At 45.9% G+C, this 26,157-nt stretch overlaps 2 protein-coding genes across 3 annotated transcripts; one reads left to right on the top strand and one right to left on the bottom strand.

Moving 5' to 3' along the window:
- Positions 1 to 1,618: 1,618 nt before the first annotated feature.
- Positions 1,619 to 19,321, bottom strand: SART3 (spliceosome associated factor 3, U4/U6 recycling protein). 2 transcript variants are annotated; one of them, XM_026114418.2, is made up of 19 exons: positions 19,063 to 19,321; positions 17,879 to 18,005; positions 16,650 to 16,754; positions 14,949 to 15,133; positions 13,881 to 13,986; positions 12,970 to 13,094; positions 12,336 to 12,491; positions 11,080 to 11,218; positions 10,559 to 10,666; positions 10,094 to 10,171; positions 9,790 to 9,848; positions 8,206 to 8,315; positions 7,811 to 7,923; positions 7,312 to 7,388; positions 6,728 to 6,896; positions 5,551 to 6,002; positions 4,669 to 4,821; positions 3,288 to 3,475; positions 1,619 to 2,668 (listed from the first exon to the last, which is right to left on the bottom strand). In XM_026114418.2, the coding sequence occupies exons 1-19, from the start codon at positions 19,255 to 19,257 to the stop codon at positions 2,488 to 2,490; spliced, it is 2,826 nt and encodes a 941-aa protein (XP_025970203.2). In that variant the 5' UTR covers positions 19,258 to 19,321; the 3' UTR covers positions 1,619 to 2,487. The 2 variants fall into 2 exon arrangements, with proteins under 2 accessions (XP_025970203.2, XP_025970204.2); XM_026114419.2 differs by having other exon boundaries at positions 5,551 to 5,999.
- Positions 19,322 to 20,280: 959 nt separating this feature from the next.
- On the top strand, positions 20,281 to 22,677 carry ISCU (iron-sulfur cluster assembly enzyme). Its single transcript, XM_064521901.1, has 5 exons — positions 20,281 to 20,432; positions 20,544 to 20,657; positions 20,840 to 20,950; positions 21,635 to 21,713; positions 22,118 to 22,677. Exons 1-5 carry the CDS (start codon positions 20,349 to 20,351, stop codon positions 22,213 to 22,215), a joined length of 486 nt encoding a protein of 161 aa, XP_064377971.1. The 5' UTR covers positions 20,281 to 20,348; the 3' UTR covers positions 22,216 to 22,677.
- The last annotated feature ends 3,480 nt before the right edge of the window (positions 22,678 to 26,157 follow it).

Genomic DNA, 26,157 nt, shown 5'->3' with positions numbered 1-26,157 from the left:
CACATTTGCCAAAAACTTTTAGCTCTTTCAGTCTACACAAGAGAAGTTTTAGCAAAAAATTCAGTAATTACTAGTTCATGTTATTAGTGTGATACATGTTTAAAGCATCACGAGGCTTCTTTGTGGTGCAGTGTCAGTTAGTGTAGCTGGAAACTGCTGTCCAGTTCAAATAATGGAAAAATTATATTGGCAGCACTAAAAATCATGTTTGGACATAAGTTATCTTATCTTTGCTTTAAGGGTAAGAGCACCTGCAATCTAATTTATAAAAGAGGAGCTCTCTAGATGCTGTCTGCCCATTGTGTAACGGCGTAATTCCAAACGTAACAGATTCCAGCACCCCGACCTGGACTGCATCTAAGAGATTTCTGAACTCAGAGTGCTGTTACGCTGAACTGCCCTGCAGAACAGCAGGGGTTGTTAAACTGTCCTGTGCCAGTATCCGTTTCCTCCATTTCAAGTATTTCTTTCAAGATAGTTATATTTTATAGAGCAAGCGGACAATAGGACAGGATTTGGAGTTACCTAAATAGCACCAGTATTGATTACTGCTGACAGGGAAAACAAAGGGGAGGTTGTTTAGTTTTTACAAAGCATGCTTTATTTTTGTAGTGCAAGGTGAATATAAAAAGTTCTGCACTTTAGAGCTCTGAAAAAAAAGTTATTTTAGTAACAGATTAATAAAGTATTTTAATATTAAAGTCTTTGTTTGGAATAAACTATTCTCAAAACACTTTTCTACTGCAGTAAGCTAAGAAATGTTCACAACTCAGTTCCTAAAGTGTCATCTAGTACACACCCTGGTTCCCTGTGCAATGCCAGACTGCATCTCTACTACACCGCGGGGCATAACGCAGGGCCCTGAAGTAGCAAGTCCGACCCTAGCAGCCAACATACAAATAAAACAGCAGTGATGAATGATTAGTTTTGTGTACATGCCTGCCTGAAATCAAAGGGCAATGCAAGCATCCAGCTACACCAGCCTTAGCAATTCCCCCCCACACACACAAATTTAAACTACATACCAAAACATTGATTAGAATGTTACCAGGTTGGTTTTGTGATGCAAAGGCCATTAAGCAATGCTGAACAGTTGTCCCCAAGCTTCTGGCACAGAAGGGAGGGCACACAGGAGTGGGGACAAGCACTGATAAAACTTGGTCCCTCAGTGTATCATCCACAACTGCCCGTTGCACCTGGTTCAAAACTATGATGCTAACTCCTTTATTTCAAAGTAAAGCCAAGTCAAGTCAGTACAAAATTCAAATACTGAAAATAGTATTTATTTGCAGCAGTACTTGCATTGTACAAGTGAACTCAGTACTGCTTCCCCCCCCCACATTCAACTCCCGTGTATGCTGGCTTCCAAAGTCAGCAGCAGTTTTAGTCAGAGAAGCAATAATATTTCTATCCAAGACCGTGCACTAGATTATTTTAAGTCACCAGGGTGATTACTGAAGTGGTTTCAGGATGCTCATACTAAATGGAATGAGGTACTTAAACATATAACCGATACTATGTATCTCAGTGCACCTGAGAGGGGAGGTACATCAGTATTACCCAGCTGCCATAGGATAAGTGCAATTCGGTCACCCACATTTAAACAAAAGCAACCATATTTATAGAAAACCTTTGAGAACTTGAGTTTAATAAACCAAGAAACTTCAGCTTGCACTTCACATTTGTACAAAACCATACAGAAACCACCTGCAAAGACATGTGAGCTAGCTAGCAAACAAAAACAAAAAATGGTCCTCAGCAACAGCATGTACAGCTTTTATGGGAAACAAAATTACTAGATCTAGTATTATTTCATGACACTTAAAAATAATAGTTTGAATGTCATTTACAAATACACAATATAAAAAACAGGTCAACTTGAACAGGACGTTAACTGAATACATATATATGTATGTATATTTGTATATATACACATATACACACATACGTATAGAAACTCTCCCAATACTAAAATAGGCCATTGTGGTGAATTTACTAGCATTTGCCATTTTTTAATGGAAAGGTGGGTGGGTGGGCGGGTGTAAAAAAGAAAAGTGTGTTTGTTGTCAGAGAGAATGACTTCAATCACAATCTGAACTTCTGACCAGCGCAGCTTAACGAGGTTATCACTAGGCTTTCACATAGCATCTCATTCTTTAATGAAAGAAAAATATTCATGAAGTATTCATAAAGTTTCATGTGGCATCCACCCTGTAAAGGAAATATTTCCTCCCTCATTACCCTCAATATGAGGGATCATTTAAAGCCATTTTACCAGAACATAGTATAACTCTTTGCTCTTAGAAACAGAGGAAAAAATGGATCTGTACCATTCTACACTTATCTTGATGCATGTAGTAGTCCAGAACGGTATTTATACATGATTGTGACTGGCGCTCTCTCCTTGCTAGCACAATTAAGGACACAACATGGCTTCCATAAAGGCATTTCACATTTTACCAAACCAGCTGATTGCAGACTTTTTGCTCACTTTTTCAGTAGCATCCTGGCAAAATCAGCATTAGACATCTTTTTAGGCTCCTCAGAGGGTTCGGATGAAGTTGCTGGTGAATTCTGGACCATCCCGTTCTCAGCCTTAGTCACAGGATGATTCTGGCGCTGTAATGCACGAGGCATCATCGAGAGCTGCGTCCTTCCCTTGCCTCGCCTGGAGGGCAAGAAGTCACAGTTAAAGATATTCCAGTTCTCTTTGGACATACTGTTTTAGTACAGGGAAACAAGAAGCGCTTTATTCACCAACAGAGATGCTCATTCTTCTCATTTGCTTCAGCAATAAGCAGCGCACAAAAGCTTTTAACTGACGCCCTTTGAAACAGTATACCTAGTCCCGGCAGAAAACAACTGCCCAGCAGTCCCCAGAAACTGAGGCTCCCTGTTCTTCCGCAGGACACAGGGATGCAATGCCAACCCACCCAAGCAGAGGGAGCGCCCCGGGATCAACGAGCCGCCTCAACGCGCACGGTGAGCAGCGGCTAGGGCTTCAGAACCAGAGGACGGGGAACAGCTACCAGCACTGAGGTGCTAACAGCAGATCACAGGGTGCCCAGCAGTGGATACTTCTATTCACTACTGGACTCTTTAAATTGTTAATGCAAAGAAAAAAAAAGTGTGCTTTTCTTCCTCAGTCCAGCAATCCAAAAAATGTTACGGTATCTTTTAAACATTCTCTTGTATCCTACACAAGAAATTCCTACATTTCAGCATATAAAGAAACCCAGTGCTTGCTTTCTAAGCATTGCCACGGCATCTCCCTCACGAATACTTACGCTCCGTAAGCCTGCCGTGGTGCTGCGAACTGCGAGGCTCGGCCCGCCTCAGGCTTGTCTGGCAGCTTTCGGAGAGGCGGGTTACTGATCGCCACCTTGATGACATGTTCTTTAACTGTCAGGCCATCCATTTTCAGTACAGCCTGCGAGGCCTGAGCTTCGTTCTCATATTCCACATAGGCCAGGCCCTAAGCAAGGAAAGAGGTGGCCTTCCTTAGTTTTACTGCACCTTTCTCTCTACGCGACACCTTGTGCAGAGAACTCTGCCAACTGAGAGGAAAAAGTCATACAGAAAACAGACCTAAACATGGCCAAGAGTCCTGGTATTCTTCGAGACATGTTCAGGAGTAACAGCTGCTAACCACGGTGCTGCTGGTACACCCTGAGTTCCTTATTTCCAGCAAAGCTGATAGAAAGGAATCTCCTTGGCATCTGCTATTGCAGACAGCTACAGCGAGTTTGCTAAATAAGAAGCATCATCTCCCAATTCCACTTCCGTCACTCTTTCAAGTGACATTCAACCCCCGAAGCCGAGTTGTTTGGATTACCCAGCTTCATAGGATTGCACACGCATCAGGTTTTATGCGGCACATTCATTTAAAGTACATTTATTCATGGTTTAAACAGAATCCCCACTCAAATTAAGCTGGGAACCTGGACTGCAAGATCTGGGGTACAGACAAGACCACTCATCACAAGATAGGCATAAATGGAAACTTTTTAGGTATTTTAGGTATCACCAAGAGCTAGGGGAAAAAAAATAAATAAAATAAATTTTAATTTACATGTGCATTATCAGAATGACACCTGTGGGAAGCACCTAACATGCAGACAGACCAGAGGTGTCACACAGTGTTTCCGCAGAACATCAGCTGGTTTTGAATCTCTTATTTAACGAGCACCTACTTATTCTAGGATGGAAATAAGCCTCAGAGAAAAGGTGGCTAATTTCTCACTGGCAAATTCATTACTGCAGCAGGTGCTGTGAACAATAGTAGCAAGAAACTGAAGACGGGGAGGAGGGGAATCACTATCACATGAACACTACCAAGACAGTTATTTTAGAAAGCAAATATTCTTTGCAGACTTACTAATGCCTCTTCTTACTAGGCTGAAACTGCTGCAAACATCTTTCTCTTCACCCCATTTATATTGCACATTCTTCTTGCTCAAGTTAAAAGTATTTTAGAAAAAAATCCTTTCCCCGCCTCTTGTCTCTCATTTGTTCGCACAAAGCCACACTAAGCTGTATAAACCTATACAAAGCCAGGTTGGCTTTTAAAATACGAATACCTTTGTATGCAAACCTCATAAAAAAAACTAATCAAAAGTGCCTCTTAGGAGGTTTCCTTAAAATTAACAGTACAGTAAGGATGCTTACTTTGGGTTTTCCAGCTCGATTGGTGACCAACCTAATGTCTTTCACATTTCCATGTGCTTTACAGACATCTTCCAGCTCTTCCTTAGTGCAAGAAAATGGCAAACCAGATATGAACAGTTTGTGTTTCTCCAATGTAGTGCTATACCTGAATACCTACAGAAATGAAAAGGCTGTTAGTCCCCTACCAAGTAAGCGGTTCCAAACTATTTTAATTCCTAAAGCTCCATCAAAAAACTTCATATTTGTGCAAAATAAGGAAGTCATAGGTAGCATCTTGAAAGATATTTGTATAACTACCCACCCCCCCAAAAAGCAGGCACTTCCAAGGAGCGGCAAGCAGTTCTTCTAACTGAGAAGTTTCTACATATCTACGTCTGCTTCATGGTGAGAACAGCCACTATTAATGTGTTTTCTTGCTTGTCACCAAGTACTACTTTTTTCTGTACAATAATCCAATAATGCAAAAAAACACATACAAGTTACACAATTTGTGTCTATCTAGTATGCATCATTAACAAGAACCAGTAGCTCTATAATGCCTACAGCTATAAAAACAAAACCAAGAAAAGCACTTTACAGATTACTTGAGATGCACAATTAGCAGTCTGGGTACACACATCATTAACAACTTGCTTAGGTTGGTTTAGTCAAAGATTTGAAGATATCTGCTAGTATCAGTCTAGCTTACAGCAAAGAAACAGAAGATACAAGAGCTCCTAAAAAAACAAATTTTCCTGCTGAGACATAACAGGTACCATTCCTAACTAGCAAAATGTTAATTTATTAGATGCAAGCACTGTGGAAGTAACATTCTGCTAGTTTTTTTCAAGCAGTCCCACTCTTCAACCTATTTCTAGAAAGAATAATAAAAGAAAATTGTACCTTGAAGTCTGGATTCTTGTTCTTGTCGATACACGGAGAAACAAACATGGGTCTTCCCTCCACAACTTTGCGATCCAATCCAAGAGCTTGGAGAGCCGATTTTTCCTCCTTGAATTCTACATAGCAGTAGCCCCGGAAAGTCCCCTTGTTACTGAACACCGGCCGGATTTCTGCTACCTCCCCACAGCTCTCAAAGAGCTCTTTCAGTTTCACCTCAGGGTCTGCCATGCTGTAAGAAAGATTGCTGACAAAGACTGTAACGTTATCTTTACTGCTGTCATGGAGAACTTTGGGTATGTCTTTTCGACTGGTAGATGCCTTTTCCTTTTGGTTTTGTGGGTGATCAGACGTTTCAGGTCCACTCCTTCCAAACAGGCCAGTTTCCACCTCCATTTCTTCTTCAGCAAGTAAAACATCACCATCTCCCTTATGTCTCTTGCTGGGCTGCTCTGCTGGTTAATGAAATTGAAAGCCTTACTAGAAGAGTTAGACCATTTCTCCTCTCTCTCTCTCTTTTTTTTTTTTTAATTAAAAGAACTGTCCTCCATTATCACTATAGCCTTTGAAAACTGCATGTGAAAACAAGGACAATGACACGTCTTAAAGACAGGACACAAATACTTCTCTCAGTCTTCTAATAATGAAGAACAACAGATTACATGACCAAGACAGCAAGGATTTAGATGAAATCAACATGGATATTTTTCCATTTCTGTCAGTTACAGCAACCTACTCAAGTTATTTCTTTGCCTAACGGGATATAACATTTTTTTCCCCAAGGCAGCTAAAAGTTTTCAAAACTCCCAGGGTGGCAATTTATTTAAAGTCTTCTCTTTCCACTCTCTAAGAGACTGTTACAATACTGCATAACTTAATTTAGATTCAGACCTCTGCATCATTTGATAATTCAGGAAAATGAAAACATTTTTACTTAAGGCACACATGATATATGAAACAAGAAAAATCTCTTTATAAACATATACTTCTCTTCTTCAAGAAAGTATTTAATCTTGCTTTCATTTCACTATGACTGATAAGAAAAACAATCTTTCTCCACATGGAATGAAGGCCTCCTAGGAGAAAGAGACCCTGAAAAGAGAGCAACTCTGAAGATATTACTAACTGGAGAGGCAACCAAGAATCCTGTTGCCAGAGGATTGAAGTCTTAAGTTTTTACCTTCTTCTTCTTGCCCCCATTCTCCCTCATCATCATCCTCTGCTTTGCGCTTGTCCCCAGTCCTGGTTTTTTTAGCCTTTTTGGAAGCTTTCTTTTCAGCCCGAGACTGCTTTCGTTGCTCAGCTTTCTCCTCCTCCAGCTTTGCCAAAGCAGCTTCTTTCTCAGCAGCCTACAGATACGCAGGATTATTTATTTATTTAAGAGACTGCAGTTTGCAGAGCATTCCTAACACACTATTTTCTAGAAGCGCAGAGCCTGGAGGTTTTTCCCCTAAGCTACACAAAATACAACAGTAATAGGATTATCATTTAAAGCACATCTCTGTTGCTTGTTCTTATAGCTTGCTTAGAATGCTCAAGCCATTATTGTATCCATCCAGGTGTCAAAAGGTGGAAGAAAAGAACATCAAAAGAAACTAACTATACTTTTAAACTAAAAAAAATCAATAGTTTTAAGGCTTTAAGACAGTTCAGACTCAGGCTCATCCATGGGAAATGACATTAGAAATCTGACATTCAGGCAAGGATAACCCTAAAATAGGTATTTCCTATAAATTGCTTACATAGTTCACAGAAAGTTCTGACCTTTGCTCTTTGTTCATTAACTCGAGCTAATCTGTTTTCTGTTTTTTGAACAGCTGCATCCCAGTCCTCCAGTGTTCCTAAAGGATGAAGAAAACCCTTGTGTTTAGCCCTCACATTTTTGAAAATACAATTCTAGAAAAATGAGTTTACACTTTTTTTTTTTTAATATTAACCATTATACATGAAAATTCTAAATATAACCAGTGGCCTTCAAATGCCAAGCAGAGCAAAAATCTCTCCTTTGTGATACAAAGCTCCACAGGATTTTTCCATGCCTTTTTCATATTTTAGCAAGCTCTAAATCAGGACAGAAATAAAAACTGCTTCTGCACACTATAGCAGTCAAAAGGAAGGTACCCTCTCTTACGTGTAAAGATGGGAATAAATGCATTTAGTTGGGGTGGGGGTTACCAGAAAACAAAACATTACATCAAAATTCACTCTGTCTCATTGTACAAACTAGGCTCGGTAAAGTGATAAGTAGACAACGTGATGTTACCTTCTATCCTCTCCAGCGTGAGCAGCACCTCGCAGACATGCTCTGGATAGTCACTTGTACACTGTACAGCTCGGTGCAAGGCCTTCCGGCAGTGCTGAGTATCACCGTGAGCTCTACGTTAGGGAAATCACAGCAGTAAGGAGCCAATCCTCCGTATCATAATTACGAAACAGAGATGACTACATGCTACGCAACTGCTTCTCCCTCTTCCCCAAGTAACACACACTATGCTTTGCTGTTGTAATATTTCAGAGATATGTTAGAGCTGCTGTAAGAATCTCAAAAGCACATTACAAACTCATATGATATATCAATGTTAAGTATATCTCTCTTGTCACAAACTGATGAGGAAACTAAAAGATCTAATTAACTCTTCCATCCAACCAAGCTCCTACCTTTCTAGGTTATAATATTCCAGCCACATATTGGCATATTTGGCATTCCCTTTAGTCATAATGTTGTCCCAAAGTTCTCTGGCCTTCTGCATATTGTTACATAAGCGGGCCTGAAAAACAGCATTCAAAGTATCCAATATAATTTAGGATAATTTCTCTAACATCTCCTTCCATCCCCCCACAAAAAAAAAAAAAAAACCCAAACCCACCATCAAAGCTCATGTACACAAACTCAAGAAGATATGGTTTTTTTAGAGTCATAAAATTGAACATATAATGCAATCCTACTATAAGTAACATTTCTCTGCCCAGCTGTTACATCAGTCTTGGTCTCTGGTTCCCACATACATTTCACTTTGGTCATTATACGAAGTTTGAGACAATTATTTCTGAACTTTTCATTTTGCCATTATCCCTGAACACATCTACTACTGAGAAATGGTTTTGCATTTCAGCACAATCTAAAGAAATATTTCGTTTCCCCTATTATTACTCTAAGCCTCTTCAATTTGGGTGAGGGGAATTCAAGATATCCAAGTGTAATTAATCTGATCTAACTTTAGGGAGATACACAGGCACTGCATTAGACAGTTAACTTCCTAGAACTGCTTTAGCATAACCTGAATCACACCTAGAAGCACCTACTTCACTCTCTACTAAGTGCGGAGAAAGTGAACGATAATTAATTCAGATGCAGACCTACATTTAGTCACAATGACTACAGTATCCGAGATTTTGGCAAGCCAATCAGAGCACAGAGAAATCAGAGCACAGAGAAATCAGAGCACAGAGAAATCAGAGCACAGAGAAATCAGAGCACAGAGAAATCAGAGCACAGAGAAATCAGAGCACAGAGAAATCAGAGCACAGAGAAATCAGAGCACAGAGAAATCAGAGCACAGAGAAATCAGAGCACAGAGAAATCAGAGCACAGAGAAATCAGAGCACAGAGAAATCAGAGCACAGAGAAATCAGAGCACAGAGAAATCAGAGCACAGAGAAATCAGAGCACAGAGAAATCAGAGCACAGAGAAATCAGAGCACAGAGAAATCAGAGCACAGAGGTGACATGATTTATCGAGAATTGTGTGTGTGGGGCAAAGGAAGGAAAAAGAATGCCTGCTCTCATGCGGTGACGGCATTAGCATGCCAAGATACCAGTACTAATTTGAAACTAGTTAGTGTAGACAGTATTAAACCAGGTAGGATTCAATGCAGTTTACTGACTTGGTCAGCGTTTGAGTCCAAGCCACTGTGGCTAGCCTGTTTACGGGGCAGCTAAACAAGTTACTCAAACATGTTTATACTGTGTTGCAGTCACAGCAGTGACAGACATACGCAAACAGTCCCCTCTAGCTTTCTCTAGCAGAATGCTGTTTCCTATCTGCGGTGCCTTGCTTAGAGGCCAAAACTACACTTGCTTTGCTTGACCAGACACAAAAGTAGAAAAAAGATTTCCTCACTGAAGTTAGAGACAAAAGGCCAATCATTACAGAAGGACTGCATGCTTTCTGTGCTAAGAATGTTTAAAAAAGTACATCTCTTCTAGTCTAGCAATTTAAATACAGCAGACAGAAACATCACCTCAACTCTCGCCCAGTTTTGCATGATGGTGCAGGATGGATCCCCACTCTCACTGAAGCCTTCGGAAAAAAAAAAAAAATATATATATATATATATATAAAAAAGTATTCTTTCTGAATGGCTTTTGGAAATAAATTATTTATTAGACAAATAAGTTTTACTTTGTAGATGAAACATCTGTAGCTTGCCTTCGAAAGTCTCAAACATTTTAAAGGAAGTTAATAAAACTAGCTCTCCACATGTATTTATAATTAAAAAGAAACACTTGAACAAGAAAAATGATATAGTGGATGCTTTAACTTACGCTCTTCTACTTCCTGTTTCAAATACTCCACAGCACGTGCAAATGCAGACCTCAGCTCTTCTAGCTCTTTACTTGAGTCTTGAGAAAGAAAAAAAAAAAGAGGAAAGAAAGAACTGTCTTAAAAATAATGGCTTTCCTCTCTCACCCATTACAGCTTCCTCACTAACATACAAGATGATTACATTTTGAAGAAACAAAAATACTTCAATAAAACTCACTATGTGTATAATATAAAAACCCTAGTGCCTAACACACAAACCAGGGCATTTTTGTGACAGCACAATCTATTCTCTCAACCAGCAGCTGCTTTAAAACAAACAAGTTAGAACATTTTATAGGCACTAACTGGCCAAAGGTAATTTTTGTGAGACATAAGATGACTGTTAAGTATTAAAAAAGTATTATCACTCTTTCAAAGAGATACATAGAAAACAGTTTGAGTATTTATTAGCACATGATATATACCTTGTGTAAAATCCACCCTTCTTCTTAAGTAATCAAGATACGCCTGCCAGATTTCTACGTAGTCCGTTGCCTGAATAAAACCTGCATTCAGAGCCTTTTCAAAAATTTCTGAAAGAGAAGAGACAAACACATATTTGCTTTTTAATTATTAGCAAAAGTCACAAGCTACAGCATGGAGGAGGAGAAATATGCACAACTTATATGCCCCAAAAGATAAGAAAATATACAAAACCCTATATACAGTAAACTGGTTTAGGAAGTGAGTGTAAAAGGTTAATTCAGTAATGCTCAAGCAAAGTTAAAGCAAGATGTTTGTTCAGAAGGGGCACTATTGCACATAAGCAGCTTTACTCTAGAAGCATGTTACTGTAAACTTCATAGCTTTAACACTGCTGCATAAGGATTACAAGGAATCTTATCAGTATCATCCAGGTCACTATTTGTCCCATACACATCCTTATTCAAAGTTCAGAAAGCAGTTCAATGTCGTGAGAAGTTTTGCTGAAGCAGTCCTTCTTTACCGGAAACAATGCAGTGATCAACTCTATGCCTTTCCATCGCTAAGAGATATCGAATCCACAGCCCAACTGTCCAGGGACAGTTCCTAACAGCACGATCGTGAGCAGATAAGACCAGTTCTTTCACTTTCAGCTGCCGGTCCTGAAATAATCATAGAATGAAATTTAAGCTCATTACTCAGGAGAGCCCATCTGAGACAAATACTAGCCTATAAAGAGCAGACATCTTAAAACAAAAGAAAAAAAAACCAAACCCCAAAAGCCCACACTCCTTTTCATCTTATATTTGAAGAGTTAAGACAGGATGGGTATTTTCAGAGCTATATTCCTAAAAAACCCGTGAACACACTCCAAATAGGAAAGACAGGTTCAGGAGCGTGGGGGTGGGGGGAACTGCATGCCACATTGAAGTCCACAACACTTAACTGCTTTGTTTTAGCCAAGCCAGATTTTCTACCAACAAGACAGGTATAATAAAAGCACCAAGTAAATTCCCAGCTCTTCTTAATATGTCAAGAGGGGAGAGAAAGATACCAGAAACAGGGTGCATGCATAGCCTGTTCAGGGGAGGTGCTGTTCCATCTGCAACCTGCTTTCTCAAGCTGGTGAGATAAGTGAGAGAGGATGGAGCAAGTCGGCCTAGACAAGCCTCCTGCAGCAAGTTGCATTGAGCTCTCAATAAAACCACCTTCTGTCCATGCACAACCCTCAAATGTTTTCAACAGTTTATCTGTGCCCTCTGAAGGCCAGAAAGGTTCCCCAACAATTCAGACAGAGCTGAGGAACCACTTTTCCTACAAAAGCTGAAAGACCAGGAGGGACATCCTCAGAGGCAGTGCCCCTGGATGACTAACTACCAGAGACAACCCCAGGGCTTTCGGTATGGCTGGTCACACCCGGTCAGTTCTTTACCAGGTAGCCCAAACCTCAATGTCCATCCCCATCCCCCCCCCCCCCCCCCGCCCCGCCCAATTTAATTCTGCAGTGAAAATACACATCTGGAAGAAGAATTACACAACTAGATGAAAAAGTGAGCAAATGTTCACTTGATCAATAGGTGTATCACTGATAAAAACAGAAAGGAAGAAAAGGTAAAAGTGGAAATTGCGTTGAAGTAACTGACAAGCTACTTGGCTACCAGCATGCTGAGAATTTAAAAACTAAGGAGCAGGACTGAGATAGAACTTGCTGATCATTTATCAACAACTAAGAAAAAATAAGAAAATAAAACCCCAGACACCTGTTTTTTTTCCCCTTACCAAATACTGATTGTATCGTGCCCAAAGATCTGGCACGAGGCAGTTCTCAGCCAAAGCCCTCTCATAGATCAACTGAATGCGAGCTGGATCACCTGCTTTCATTTCAAAATCGATATAGGCTTGATATTCTGCTAGCTTCGGTGTTTCAGCACTCAGCTACAAGACAAACAGGGACACGGAAAATAAACATCTTCCAAACAAAGCATGATTCAAGCAGTTCAGTTCTCACTCAACATGGTCTCATGCAAAATTCCAAACCAGAGCTTGGCCTCTAAACGTCAACAGCATTAGGGTGTCAGTTTGGGGAACTATATTCCAGCTTTTGATTTTCACAGATCTCCGAACACCATCCTGGTTTTAAAGCCAGGCTCAGATCCCTACTTATGCCTCTTAGCCCAGTCCTGAAGAAACAACCACAGAACTAAAACATGTGTCTTAGGTTTGGCTGACATAGTACAGTGACGAGGTGATCCTCTTTCTATAGTTTCCAATATATGATTGTTAAGTTTCTTACACAATTAAGAGTCACAAAGTAACATTCAGAGAGCTACTTTATCTCCCTGACTAGAGACAAAATCATGCCAGAGCAACTCATTAACTCTTAGTCTTAAAAGAGGGTATAAATAACAGTTACCAGTGCCTCTTCATATGGTTTACAGTTCTCCAGTTGCTGCAGAGCCTTTTTGTAGTTCTTTATTATTGTTTCTGGTATTGGATCTTCTGACCATTCCTCATATTCAGCATATGAAGCTTCCATATCTATTAATACAGACATGAAACCCCATCACTAACACATTCATTGGACTAAGTAAAAAGAATTCAACCTATGTTTGATGCTAACAACACAGGCATATTTCTGTTTACACTTCCATATCTTAACTGTCACACTACTGCACATTTAAAGGGTTCAAATACTTCATCTTATACAGTGCATTCTAAAACAAACTTGGGACAAGTTACTTGAAAGCTGATGGTTTGATTTAGAAAACCAGAGTGGCAAGACTCCCAGGGTTTTAAAGAAAGATACCAACCCAAATTCTTTCAATATATAAATGAAGCCAAAGAATTGTGCTTAACTTTCTCCTATAAGCATGCAAAAAGGCAAGAAAAGAGAGCCAGGAAATTGAAAGCATGAACCTGACGTGGCAAGATTCTAATATTCTAGCTTACAGGATTTATCCCCCACCAATCAAGGTTCTTGATGATCTTCATAGTAGAATTCCTTGCTCTTAATACTCTTGGTTTTGTGCTAATCACTTGTACCCTAAAAAGCCTAGATGACTTCAAATTATGTACTGAAGAAACAAACTGATAAAAGCTTTTCAAGTGCTAAGATACCAAGTTTTAATGAGTAAGAATTTTTTCTGAACAAAAGGGATCCATGCATCATTTAAGAGTCCCTCAAGACAGGCAAACGTCGTTGATTAAACCACAGAAGCACTGGAGCAGCAGTTGTCGTGACACTAGCAAAAGAATAACAAGTAATGCCTGCCTCACCATAAGACAGCTTATCCATGTCATGCTTCCAAGCACGCGGGCTCTTACCTAACAGTGGGATCCCCAGCTGGCGCCTGAACAGCGTGTGGATCTTCTCAAGCTGACTGCAGAGCATCTGCTGCTGCTCAGGCAACGGAACGCTGCCAGGAGCCGGCTACAGACAAAAGGATTGAAATTTAATCAGTTCCCTCAACCCTGAGCTGATGAACACGATGGGATATTGTTTATGCAGCAGGGAACTGGGCTCCAAATGACAACTTGATCCTTATAGAGCAGACAGGGCAAACTGGCATCTCAGGTGACAACTGTAAAAGCTAAAACCTGGAACTTGCTAGATTCAGAAGTTGGATGAATGCAAAAAGCATTCCTAACTGAAAGCCGACACATACATAGGGAAATAATAACTCTAAAATATGGCACATGACCATGTCATTTCACAAATCCATGGGCTGCCAGGTAGGTTTTCAATAAATCTGGTGCTTGCACAAGTAACTTAAGACTTCCAACTTTTTCCATTTACTACAGAGAGAAATGGTGTTCTCCAGTTACTCTTTTGTTAGAGCTTCATTAGTGACTGGTTAACTTCCACATCTTATGTAGTAAACCACCAAGAAATAAGAATACTGATGTTCTGGAGAGCTTTGCATTTTCTGTAGACTTCAAACCTGTATGTGCCAGAGGTAGTATACTAAAACCAAAAAGCCACAAAAAGGGTGAAATAATGAATGAATTCCAAGCTGAAGTAGAAAGACAATTATCATGTTTACATTTCCAGACTACGTGGCTAAATATTGAAGGGCAAGAACATTACTATTTAATAATGAAGTTACTTAATTTAAAGCTATTCTTGCCAGTTCGAGCTAAAGTAGTACACTTTTACTTAGGGATATGAGACTTTTATGATCTTGTTTAAACACAGATCTATCACTGTATCACCTCCATGCACAAACATTTTTCCTAGACCAAGGGATCGGTTTCCTAGAGTTGATCACAAACAATTAAGTGAGACTGCTTCCTCTTTCTAGGAAGAGGCTGATGATGGAGCAGTACGAGATGACTACAGAAACCTACCCCCCACCACTTGTTACTCACAAGTGCCCAGGAAAACAGCCTTACCTGTGCCGTTTCCAATATGGCATTCTCAAACTCACGGTATGCTTCCCATAACGCTGTTCCTTTTGTCACATGCAGTCCTACAGCAGTTAATGCTCTCTCAAATATTGAACGAACTTTCTCAATTCCTCCTTCCTGTCCAATGCCACCAATTGAATACTGGGCATATTCCAGCCAAATTTCAGGACCTAAAAAGATTTGTGAGAAACAGATAATCTACTCCCCTCAAAAAAGAACAAAAAAAACAAAACAAAAAACACCTCTACTTCCTGAACACCTATCACTCACAGCATACAAACAGACCAAGATATATGAATTGTCTTTATCATCCAATGTAGGAAAAAATATATATATTCTAGGCATTGAATCAGCACCAGCAGCTAAAATTTCTCTTCTGAAAGAAATCACTGTTATGGTCGTTACTGACTGACACTGACAGGCTCCTATAGGCCACCTCTGGCACGCAAGCTACGTCAGAGAGGTACATCAAGACTGTCCAACAGCCACTTGACTTCTCTCAAGCATGTGCACAGAGCTGGGACCATGAACCTGTCACACTCCCACAGAACTCCGAGTTGAATGTAGGTCTTTTTTGTCTTTCCAGACTCCCGTAACTGCCTGTTCAGCCACTGCTTAAGCAGCAGAATTATGAAGGTGAGGAGGATGTGCCAGAATAGCCTTAGCTTGCCCAGCACCCATCCCACCAACAGCAGCACTTGAGCAAATCGAGGACTCCAGCAGAGATCATCAACCAACAGATTTTAGACTGCAAAACTCAAATTCCAGAAAAAGGCCTTTCCAAACCTTAAGTGCAACCTATTTATCAGATCCCAACTACCTCCTCTTAGTTCAGGAAAAAAAGAATATAGAGAGGAACAATCAAAAACACCCTGCAACATCAGCTGTCCTGGTACAGTAACGTGACATTTTACATGTAGCTTCTGCAAGTGATTTTCCTCCAATGCTACCAAGTCCCCTCTACTACTCACTTCAGACTACATATTTTCAGCACCTCACCACAATGCTCCAAAAGAATAAGGTTATTCAGTGCTTTAGCTTGGCACATGGCAGCAGTGAGGTCCTGATAAATGGAGAGACAAGGCACCACATACTTCTCTCCTTTTTAATGGGAAGGATCAGAGTCTAGCGCTGCAGCATGGCAAGGGTTACCTGTGTAGTAGGGTTTTGAGAATGCTGTCCCCAAGGCAGTATCTGTGACCTGCTCTGAAAGAGCTGTCACATGGTGGAAACAGCAGTAAGGACTGTGTTGCATTAAGCAACACAGAAAATAACTGTAGAAGCCAGCCTTTCAAAAGCATTCTTTTTCCATAAAGGAAGAGCTAAAGAACCCAGTGAGTAACACTGAAGGCATTGTCTGCAGGTAAGAAGTTCATCAAAAGCCAAAAAAAGCATGCATAATACTTGCTGTTTTTGAAATCAGAGAAGTGTGAAAAATGCATTTACAACTTTCTGCAACATTCTTTTAGAAAAACTTAAAGACTGCAGTGGTACATAACAAGTCTTGTCTTTAAACAGCCTTTAATTCCCATGCTACAGAAAAACTGAGGCTTATTTCACACTAATAGTTTTGATCCAGTTTCTGCATTGTAACAGAAATAACAAAAGGAAGAAACTTTCCTGGAAATAGAAAGCTATGATCCAAATGCAACACTATATATTTTGTAGGATATATTAAGAACTTACAGATATAGTCCTTCACAGCTCTCTCAAATAGCTCATAAACTTTCTCTCGCTCAGAGCTTTCAGAAGCCATTTTTATCTCATCCTTCAACCAGTCCAGCCAAATTTCTGAAAGCAAGAAGTTTAGAATGCATTACCACCATTCAGAAAGATTAAGTTAAATCCGCTTGTTGAATTTTTTGGTCAGTTTTTAAAACAGACTCCTTAAAAAAATGGAGGGAGGGAAGGGGGAGAAGAGAGTGTGTTTGGCCTCCACAATTACTCATGATGAATTTCAATGAGAAATCTCATACAGACAGTTGCAACTTGGTACTAAACAAGTACATTTGTATTTAAAGATAGCAGAAGTTGCAAACAGTGATTTATCAACGCCTTGGGCAGAGGATCAGTGCGGTGCCAGTAACCAGCTGGCATAAAGAGGTACATCTTTCCTGAAACTTTAAGGACAAAAAAACAACACAAAAGAACCCCACCAGTAACCGACATTAGAGGCTGCAGAGTTCCTGATACATAGAGGGGAAACTTTCCCCTGCCTATGCTAAAAGGACAGCAGCAGAACAGCCTCTGCAACATTTACACCACCTTCGAGTTTGTTACGAAATTAAAAAAAAAAAAAAAAAAAAAACCCTCATTTCAAGGGCTATCTACAGCTTCCACTAACTGCACAGGCAGGCAACAAAAATATTAACTTTTGAGAGTCTGTCTAGGCTCCGAGTCACATTTGTGGAATAAATGACTAGAGCCATTTCCATGCTGCCATCTCACAGCTGTATGTTACCACCCTACAGCAAAGTGGGCACAAGCAAACATGCGCCTGCTCCTGGGCTGAAGCAGATCACGCTCTGGCGGCAAGCCATCTTCATCAGCAGCTTAGGCTAACAGACCATAAACTGGAGTACCAGGGCACGCACACGTGTGTGCACACACACACACACGCACCCTCCCACCAGTTTCAGTATACAGCAGCCTCTGGCAGAGGACAGCGTAGGCAGCTGCAAGCAGTAAAAACTTGAATTCCAGCAGTGCATCTGCCAGAGCCCAAGGTCAACACTGGCCATAAACACCAGCATTGTTCAGAGTTTAAGGAGTCCCTGATCTGTTCTTTTGGACTCGTCTGGTTGAGACTTGTCGAGACCTGACAAACTCATTATTTCACTGCTGAAACAATGGCATTTCACACAGATGACACTTAAATAGCATTGGCTGCAACATTAGCTGAAGATGTTCTATACCTTCAGTAAGCGGAAAGAGTTCACTCATCTTCTGACGAGCTCTTCTGAGCTTTACCAGCTCTCCCTCTTGGCGGAGCAGTTTTATCAGATCCAAGTGACAGTTGTAGTCAAAAGCATTGATAGAAAGCTTAAAAAAAGAAAAAAAAAGAAAAAAAAGAAGAGTCTTTTTCTAGCCTGTTAAGTGACAGACCTGCAGAAGTCGAAAACCACTTAGCAGAACAGAACGCCACACTTTCCTTTTCAAGCATATGAACATCATCACCTGTTCACAACGGAGAGACAAAACCTATTTTCCTGCACAGGGCAGCGCCGAACTTCACTCCTGTTTGCAAGATGCTTTCAGGTCATAAAAATTATATAAAAAAAATGCTGCCAAGTTAAACAAATCTTTAAAGATAAGGTTTTAGAGCTAAAAGCTCCTGTTGAGTAGTGCAAACGCTGAGGTCAGGAGCACAAGACATCTGTTTGCAAAAATTGACCAAAGCTGTTATTTCCATCGGAAATGGGACAGTGGGCACCCAAACAATGCTGATTTCACCGCTCTTACACAAAGCGGACATTGACGAGAACACTTTCTCCAGTAAAGAAGTGTTTTCAAAATATTTTTGTTTCTTCCATAGCGAAAACAAACAAACAAACCACAAAGACAGCAACAAGAGCTTTTTCAATGAATGAAGCTGTTCATTCACAAGGCTCTTATCCGCAGGCTTTCCGAAAGAATCCCCCTCCCCCAAAAAGCAAACCACCGCTCCCCCCGCACACTTCAGACTCAACCTCCCTGCCCAAACAAATCACGGCACCACACTACGCGAGAAATCGAAGAGTTTTCTGGTGTCGCTGCAGATACTTCAGTAATTAGTCATAAAAGGAAAACCACAGCGCGGGTGGGCTCCGTGACCTGCTGCGAGGTCGCCCAGAGAGGAGCCGCCAGCTCCCAGGGAGCCCGGGCGCAGCCTCCTCTCCCCCAGGGCGCCCGGAGCCGCCCGCGGCCGCCGCGTCTCTCGGGGCAACACGTGCGGCGGAGGCGGGCCGCCCGCGCAGGGGCCGACCCAGGCGGCCGGCGGCGAGGCCTCGGCCGCTTCCCCGCCAGCGCCGGAGCCGGGCGCCGCTCCCCGGCCGGGGCCGGGCCGAGGTGCTGCCCCGCCGCCCCCTCCCCACACGCCGCCGGTTTGCGCGGGCCTCACCTGCTCCTCCAGCCGCTGGATCTCGGCCTCGTTCTCCTTCTCCTCATCCTCGCCGTCGCCCGACGAGTCCGAGTCGCCCTCATCCTCCGAGTCGCCGCCCGACTCGGGATCGCCCTCCGGCAACCGCTTCTCCTTCTTCTCCTCCTCCTCCGCCGCCGCCGCTGCTGCAGCCGCCTCGGCTCCCGCCGCCGCCATCTTATGCAGCTCCCTTCGCAGCTAGCGCCGCTCCGCCAGCCGCCGGGGCTGCCCGCCCCGCGCCTGAGCCGCCGCCACGCACTGCCGCCGGGCGAACCCAGCGGGGAGCGGGGTGAGCCGCCGCCCGCAAGGCCCCGCGCTCCGCCGCGCACCGGCGCCGCTCCCCGCCGAGCGGCCCCTAGCCGCCCGCCTTGTCGGCTGCTGCGGGGCGCAGGCATCGCTGCGGCCACCCCGGGCCCTGGCCGTCAGGGGGCCTCCGAGAAGGTCCGCCCGCGCCCGGAGCGTGCGTGCGCCGCGGCTCCGCCATGTTGAGTGTGGCGGCTGCGCCCCGCACATGGTGCCTGGCGGGGGGCCCAGCCCCGCCCTGGCCGCCGAGGGCTGCTGCGCCACACTCCGCGAGGAGAAAACCGAAAGGAGCGAATAGCTCGAATCCGTGTCTTAGTCATCATCCGTTTTGGCGGCAGCGATAGAGTCCTTGAAGAGAGCGCTCAGCGTTCGCTCCGCTCACAAGATGGCTTTTGTCACAGCTGGGTCCTATCACTGACGCACGACGCGAGGCCGGGAGAGAGGGGCGCCGAGCAAGCGCTGCTATCTCGCCCGAGCACGCGCTCCGCGCGCCCCCCGCGAACACGCCACCTCCCAGCGCCAGCAAAGCGCGCCTGAGAGCAGCGACGCGGCAAAGCCACGGGCGATGCGGAAACCTGAGCCTGGCTGCCGGGCAGACCCCGGGCAGAGCGGCCGGGGCAGGCCGCGAGCAACGCAACCGTCGACTGAGCGCTTAGGATACACCTAGGCCGACAGAACGGCGGTGCCGCGGGCCCAGTAACGTCAGGGAGCGATAACAAACGAGGGCGGGGAGGCTCTCCGGCGCCTCGGGGCACGGGCGCCCGGCGCCGTTTCTGACAGGCGGTTGTACAACCCGCCCGCACAGGCCCGCAACGGCAACGGCAACGGCTCCTGCCGCGCCCCGCTCCCCACAGCGCCGCGCGTAACGGCCCCAACGGCCCCGCCCCCGCGCGGGGGGGTTGGGGGGGGGGCGCGCGAGGCTATAAAAGGGCGGCGCCGCGCGTCCCGCCCCCGCGCGGACCAAGATGGCGGCGCTGAGGGCGGTGGGGGCCGCGCTGCTGCGGCCCGGGCGCGGCGAGGCGGCGGCGAGGCTGGGCTACCACAAGAAGGTGACCGGGGCGGGGCGGGGGGGGGGGGACACGGCGGCGGCGGCGGCGGGGAGGGAGGGGGGACGGCGGCGGCCGTTGGGGCGGCCGTGGGTGACGCGTGCCCGCGCGCAGGTGGTGGATCACTACGAGAACCCGCGCAACGTCGGCTCCCTCGACCGCAACGCCAAGAACGTGGGCACCGGCCTGGTGGGCGCCCCCGCCTGCGGGGACGTCATGAAGCTGCAGGTGAGGGGGGGGGTCGCCCCGCGCCTGTCCTCGGGGCGCCGGGCCTGGTCCCTCTCCGCCCCCCCGGAGCCCGGGGGGAGCGAGCCGGGCGCTTCCCGATCCCCCTCCCCAGCCCCCGAGGTGGCCCCGGGGCGCCCGGCAAGGCGGAGCCGGCCCCTGAGGTGCCGCCGACGTTCCCGCAGGTGGAGGTGGACGAGAACGGGAAGATCATCGACGCCCGCTTCAAGACGTTCGGCTGCGGATCGGCCATCGCCTCCAGTTCGCTGGCCACCGAGTGGGTTAAAGGGAAAACGGTAAGGGCCCCCGCGGGGCGATGCCATGGAAAGCATTTAAACTTTCAAGCCTGCTCCGCGTTGGGATTGCGTGGGAAAGGGAGGTGTGGAAAGCATCGCGTATGATTTGCGCTCTGTGGTGCAGTAGCTTAGGAGGCAGCGGCGGCGAACTTTGGCCCTGTCAGTGGCCTGGCTCCTGGGGCAATAGCTGTTTCTTCCAAGAACCTGCACTAATTTGCAGAGAAACGCTTCGTGTGTTATGCAGCAGGACAAAACAGATGCCAGTTATGAGATTGGGGAGGGGAGGAAATCTGTAACAGTTTGCAGATTGCTTATCCCCGTTTTCTACAAATTTAACAAGGCTTGTGTTTCTGTATTGTGAGAAAAGGTAAAGAAAACAGTTTCCTCACAGTCATGCTCAATCCATAATACTAGCATGTTTTGATTAGTTAACACCACTGCTCAACTGGAGATGTTCCTTAAATTTGTCACTTGGCAGGCACAGAAGAAAAGGGAGTAGATGCTGAGGGGCTTTCTCATGTTACCCTGTTATCCAGCATCCTCTGCTGCCAGCGGCAGTTGAGATCCTCTTCTGTGTGGGTTCTGTTGGCCTCTGTAGCCTTAAAGCAATTTTCTGGCAAATGCATTTGGAGCCTGTATTATACATCAGATGACTAGTGACTTCACAGTGACTGTGTATTTCAGGTTGATGAAGCTTTGAAGATCAGGAACACAGATATTGCTAAAGAACTTTGCCTTCCTCCAGTCAAACTGCACTGCTCTAGTAAGTACAGGACTAAACTGTTCAAAACACAAAGTGCAAACGCAAGCTTGCATGAATAAGACTTCTGGCACTAGCACAGATGCTTCCAAATGTTATTACCAAATGAAGTACCTGTGTGAGGAACAACTAAGGCAGGCCTGCATGAGAAAGTAGCTTATATTTGGGCTTTGGGGTGACATTAAGTTTTCAGGTCTCTTTCATCTTTTGGATTCTGCATAGCTCAGAAGATGGGTGATAATAAAACGTTTGACTTCTGACTTTCTCCTTCTAAGATATCAACGCTGTCCTCAAACTGTTAAGCTAACTTCTGTGGGGTTTGCTGCTGCTGGTTTTACCGCATGTTCTGTTCTGACTTTTCACCTTCTTTGAAACGTTCGTAAAACCTTGTTTTGTTTTCTTTGTAGTGTTGGCTGAAGATGCAATCAAGGCCGCCTTGGCTGATTACAAGCTGAAGCAGGATCCAAAGAAAGAAGAGTCAGAGAAGAAAACAAACAATGCCTAAACTGACTGTAGAGCTTGTTCTCATTCCACTTAAATTTGCAGTGCAATTACTCTAGCTATTAGTAGGATCCTGTGCACTACTAAATGAAGCTGTAAGATACGCACAACTTACGCACAGTGTGTCACTGTTCCGTGTGTGTTAAGACACTCTTGTAGTGCTTAAGTGACTGGAATGTGGGTATTTCAGCAGCCTGTATCCTGTCATGACTTTTTTGAAATATTTGGGTGAAGGAGACTGCTTAACTGCAGAGAACTCTAGTGGCTTCTCTCAGAAGTGAAAATGCTGATGTTCCAGTGCTGGAATGGCTGCACTTTTTGGAAGATTGTATAGTTTTGCCTAACGTTTTACAGAGTTTAATGGGAAATGTTGCCTTGGTCTTAATGTTTATGTAAGAACTGCAGGTCAATTTATGTATCATTGGAGTATACAAACGCAGAGCAGTTCATCTGTCTGCAAACTACAGCTGTGTCAGAGGTTTCATTTCACGATCTGGGTCCTGTTCCCTCTCATGTGCTTTCTCCTGTGCTCAGTTCCTCCTCACTGGGAGGTACTGGGACATTTCAGCGCCGAAGTGGGAGGGCAGGAGCGGGCGCTAGAGGGCAGTGAAAATACACGCATGGGAGCTGCAGCAAATACTGACTGCTTGGAGCCATTGCTCCAAAAAGTGCTTGTGTGTACTGCAATGAGTGCCTTCATGGGGAATGAATGCCATGACTGCTGCTCCTGAAGACTCTCAATCCTGTCATAACAACAGGCCAAGACTAAAAGCGTCACTTGGTAGTGGTGGGAGCAGAGCTGCCTTTTTTCCCTTTTCTACTTAACTTCTGAAGGCCTGTTCCAAACGTGTAGTGGAAAAACAAGATTTCTGCAAAGCAGCAATGTTTTGGGGCTCATCTCCCTCAGCCTCAGGGCTGAGTCGGTGTGTGCCCTCGGACCCGCAGAGGCCGGGCAGTGCAGTCACTGAGCTATACGGGCACGGGGCCGCAGCGTGGCTGAGGCCTGAGGGTGCCCCTTGCTCTCCCTTTCCCTGCACTCCTGGACTCTGGTTCTGCCTCCTTCAGCGCTGCTAAAAAAGGGAAGTGTGCAGGCACATCTGTTCCCAGAGCTGCTGGGGGCCCCTTGCTCTCTGCTCCCTTTCAGCAGCACCGAGGCAGCTCCTGCGAAGCTGCCAGCATGGTTCATCCTCTGCTTTGGTTTCTAGCAGATGTTGCCATTTGGGTGCTGCGGTGCCTGGCACAAAGGATCCCAGTGACACTTCCGGGGCACGGCTCCTGAAGCCAGCCGTATCGGAAGCAGACCCAGGGTAGTTTTGGAGCACCTTTAAGCATGATTTAGCCCCTGCATTTGCTACGTGTACCGTTGAACGAGTACACCGTGCTGCTTCCTGAGGAAGGCTACGCTCGGAGATGGCAGTGTTCAGCATGTGTGCGTTGCTTCCTTCAGATTATAAGTAGCTGATCACTGTGAGGTTCACACAGGCTGTTTTATGCTCTTTTAATTTTACTTGATTTAGTTTGATTAACCATCAGTTTCTGATTTGAAAGCATGTAGAAGATGAAACCTCTTATCTCTGCTGCTGCATGTCCCCCTCTGTCCTTTCATTACGAGCTGGTGGCCAATGCTGCATTTACCCAGGTCTCAAGAGAAAGTGGATCCTGCTTATCTCGTGTAAGAGATTATTTTTGTTACGATATTTCTGACGGTCTGTGGCCTGCTGTAGTTTCAGGGTTGGCTTCTCTTGATTTGTGGAAGGAAAGAACTAAAAACGTGGTCTAGCAGATGTGGCCTGGGCAGTCCTGCTGTTCGCAGCTCAGCAGTTCAGGCAGAGGAGCGGGTCGGGGGGAGACTGAGGGGCTCGGGCCCCCCGGGGTGTCCCCAGCAAGGCGGGGGAGAGGCTGGTAACGTCGCACAGGCAAAGTGCCCGGGCAGTCCCGATCGCGTGAAGCTTCCCGAGGCTCCCAGCCGCTCCGCCGCCTCTCCCCAGCCTCCTTTCCCCGCACCTCCGCTCCGGTGGGGAGCGAGCCAGGTATCGGTGCTGCAGCGTGCCCCCGGGACAGCCGGCCGCTTCAAAAACAAATGCATAAATAAATACCAACGTTAAATATTTGTTAGGCTTGAAATAGACGCGTCCATGTAAAACCGTAAATAAATGCAACAGTAAATAAATACGGCAGTGGCTTCTCCCCTGCTGGCTGCTCCCTTTCGCCGCTTGCCGGCCCCCCTTGCAGCAGGATGCCCTGGCGCTGCGCTGGGGCAGGGCTCTGCCCCGTCCCCGCTTCGTTTGGGTTTGCTTCCTACGGGAAGGAGCTCGTGAGAGCCCCGTCCCCCTGCACATCTGTACGCAGAGCTCCAGCTGTGAGGCTGGCGAGGCGGCAAGATCGACCCGCACGTGCCTGACCCAGCTCGGCCCCGTCCGCCCGCGGCTGGCCCCGCTCGCCGTCCCCGTCCCCGGGGTGGCAGCGCCTGGGCGCTGGGAAAGCCGAGAGCGGCCCGAGAGACCTGCTCCGGCAGCAACGCGCTCGCTTTGCCCCGACCTCCAGCTTCACCGCTTGCGCGTCCCCAAAGCGGCACTCGTTTCCTTTCTGCTCATTAAAAACCCCTGAGCTTTGATTTTCAGCTGTTAAAAGCCATATTCAGCAAGATGTTTGCTTATAATCTTGGCTACGGGCAGATCTTAGCAAACAGGATATCGGTTTGGAAGGGTGAACACGCAGCATGCGAACGTTAAACCCGCTGCAGCGACCTGGCCGAGCTCTGCGCCTCTTCCCCAGGCTGCCGCGGGCTCCTGGGCCTGGCGGCGACCGCTGTTTTCCAGGGAAATGTTTCCATGGCTTCCCAAAACAAAAGGAAAATGCATTCGAAAACTTTGCCCGCTCTTGTAGATGTAAAATAGAACCAAATCAATATTCAGGCAAAAAACCCTTGCTTTCCTTTCTGGTACCTAGAGCATGTCACAGCTGCATTAAAACCAATGCACTTAAAAATAAGTGGCTTGTTCTCATATCTCCATCCACAGCTCAATTTTTTCCTTTTAATGCCCCAAAATGCAAAGCAGGACACGTGTCCTGGCTAGCAGGGGTCATCGCTGCCACGAGACCGCGTTTGCGGGCGCCGGGCGAGGTGCCGCGTTGGCCGTGCCACCGCCGGGATGCGGGTGCCGGCGGCCGCGGTGCCCTGCTGCAGCGAGGAATGCGCGTGGCCCCCCCCGCGCGCGGCCCTGCGGTCTCGCAGCCAAGAAAACAGGGAAGTCCGGGCCGCCCACGGCCGCGCTGGGGCAGAAGGGGCTCTTTGTGCGCGCAGGAGCCCCCCCGGCACAGCGCGAGCCGGGCGAGAGCGTGGCGGCCGGCCGGAGGGGCACGGCCCGTGCGTGGTCCCGCGCTGGCCCCGGAGCCGCGTGGGCAGCCACCCCGGCCGGGACGGCATGGGGAGAGCCGGGGCAGGGGGGGGGACACCCAGCAAGGATCCCCTGCCAGGGCCGTGCCCCAGATAGGGGCAGGGATGTGGGGCTGCAGGACTCAGGGATACAGGGATGCACAGGTGTGGGGATGCACAGATGCCAGGGAGGGGGGGTAGGGATACGGGAATGCAGGGGTACAGGAATAGAGGTGGGGGGTGAAGGGATATAGGGATGTGGGGTGCAGGGATCTGGGGGTGCAGGGATAAGGGGATGCTGGGGTGCAGGGATATAGGGATGTGGGGGTGCAGAGATAAGGGGATGCAAGGATGTGGGGGGGTGTAGGGATGTGGGGATGCAGGGATACAAGGATATGGGGATACAGGGATGTGGGAATGCAGGAGTACAGGGATGGTGGATGAGGGTACAGGGATAGGGGGATAAACAGCTGTGGGGATGCAGGAATGTGGGGTTGCAGGGATATGGAGTTGCAGGGGTGCAGGAATGTGGGGTTGTGCAGCAGCAGGGATGTGGGGATGCAGGGATGT

The sequence above is a fragment of the Dromaius novaehollandiae genome, chromosome 17 (genome assembly GCF_036370855.1).
Source record: "Dromaius novaehollandiae isolate bDroNov1 chromosome 17, bDroNov1.hap1, whole genome shotgun sequence".
In the NCBI taxonomy this organism is placed as follows: Eukaryota; Metazoa; Chordata; class Aves; order Casuariiformes; family Dromaiidae; genus Dromaius; species Dromaius novaehollandiae.
The sequence above is the reverse complement of the archived record's forward strand: the minus strand, read 5'-3'. Positions and strand labels throughout refer to the sequence as shown.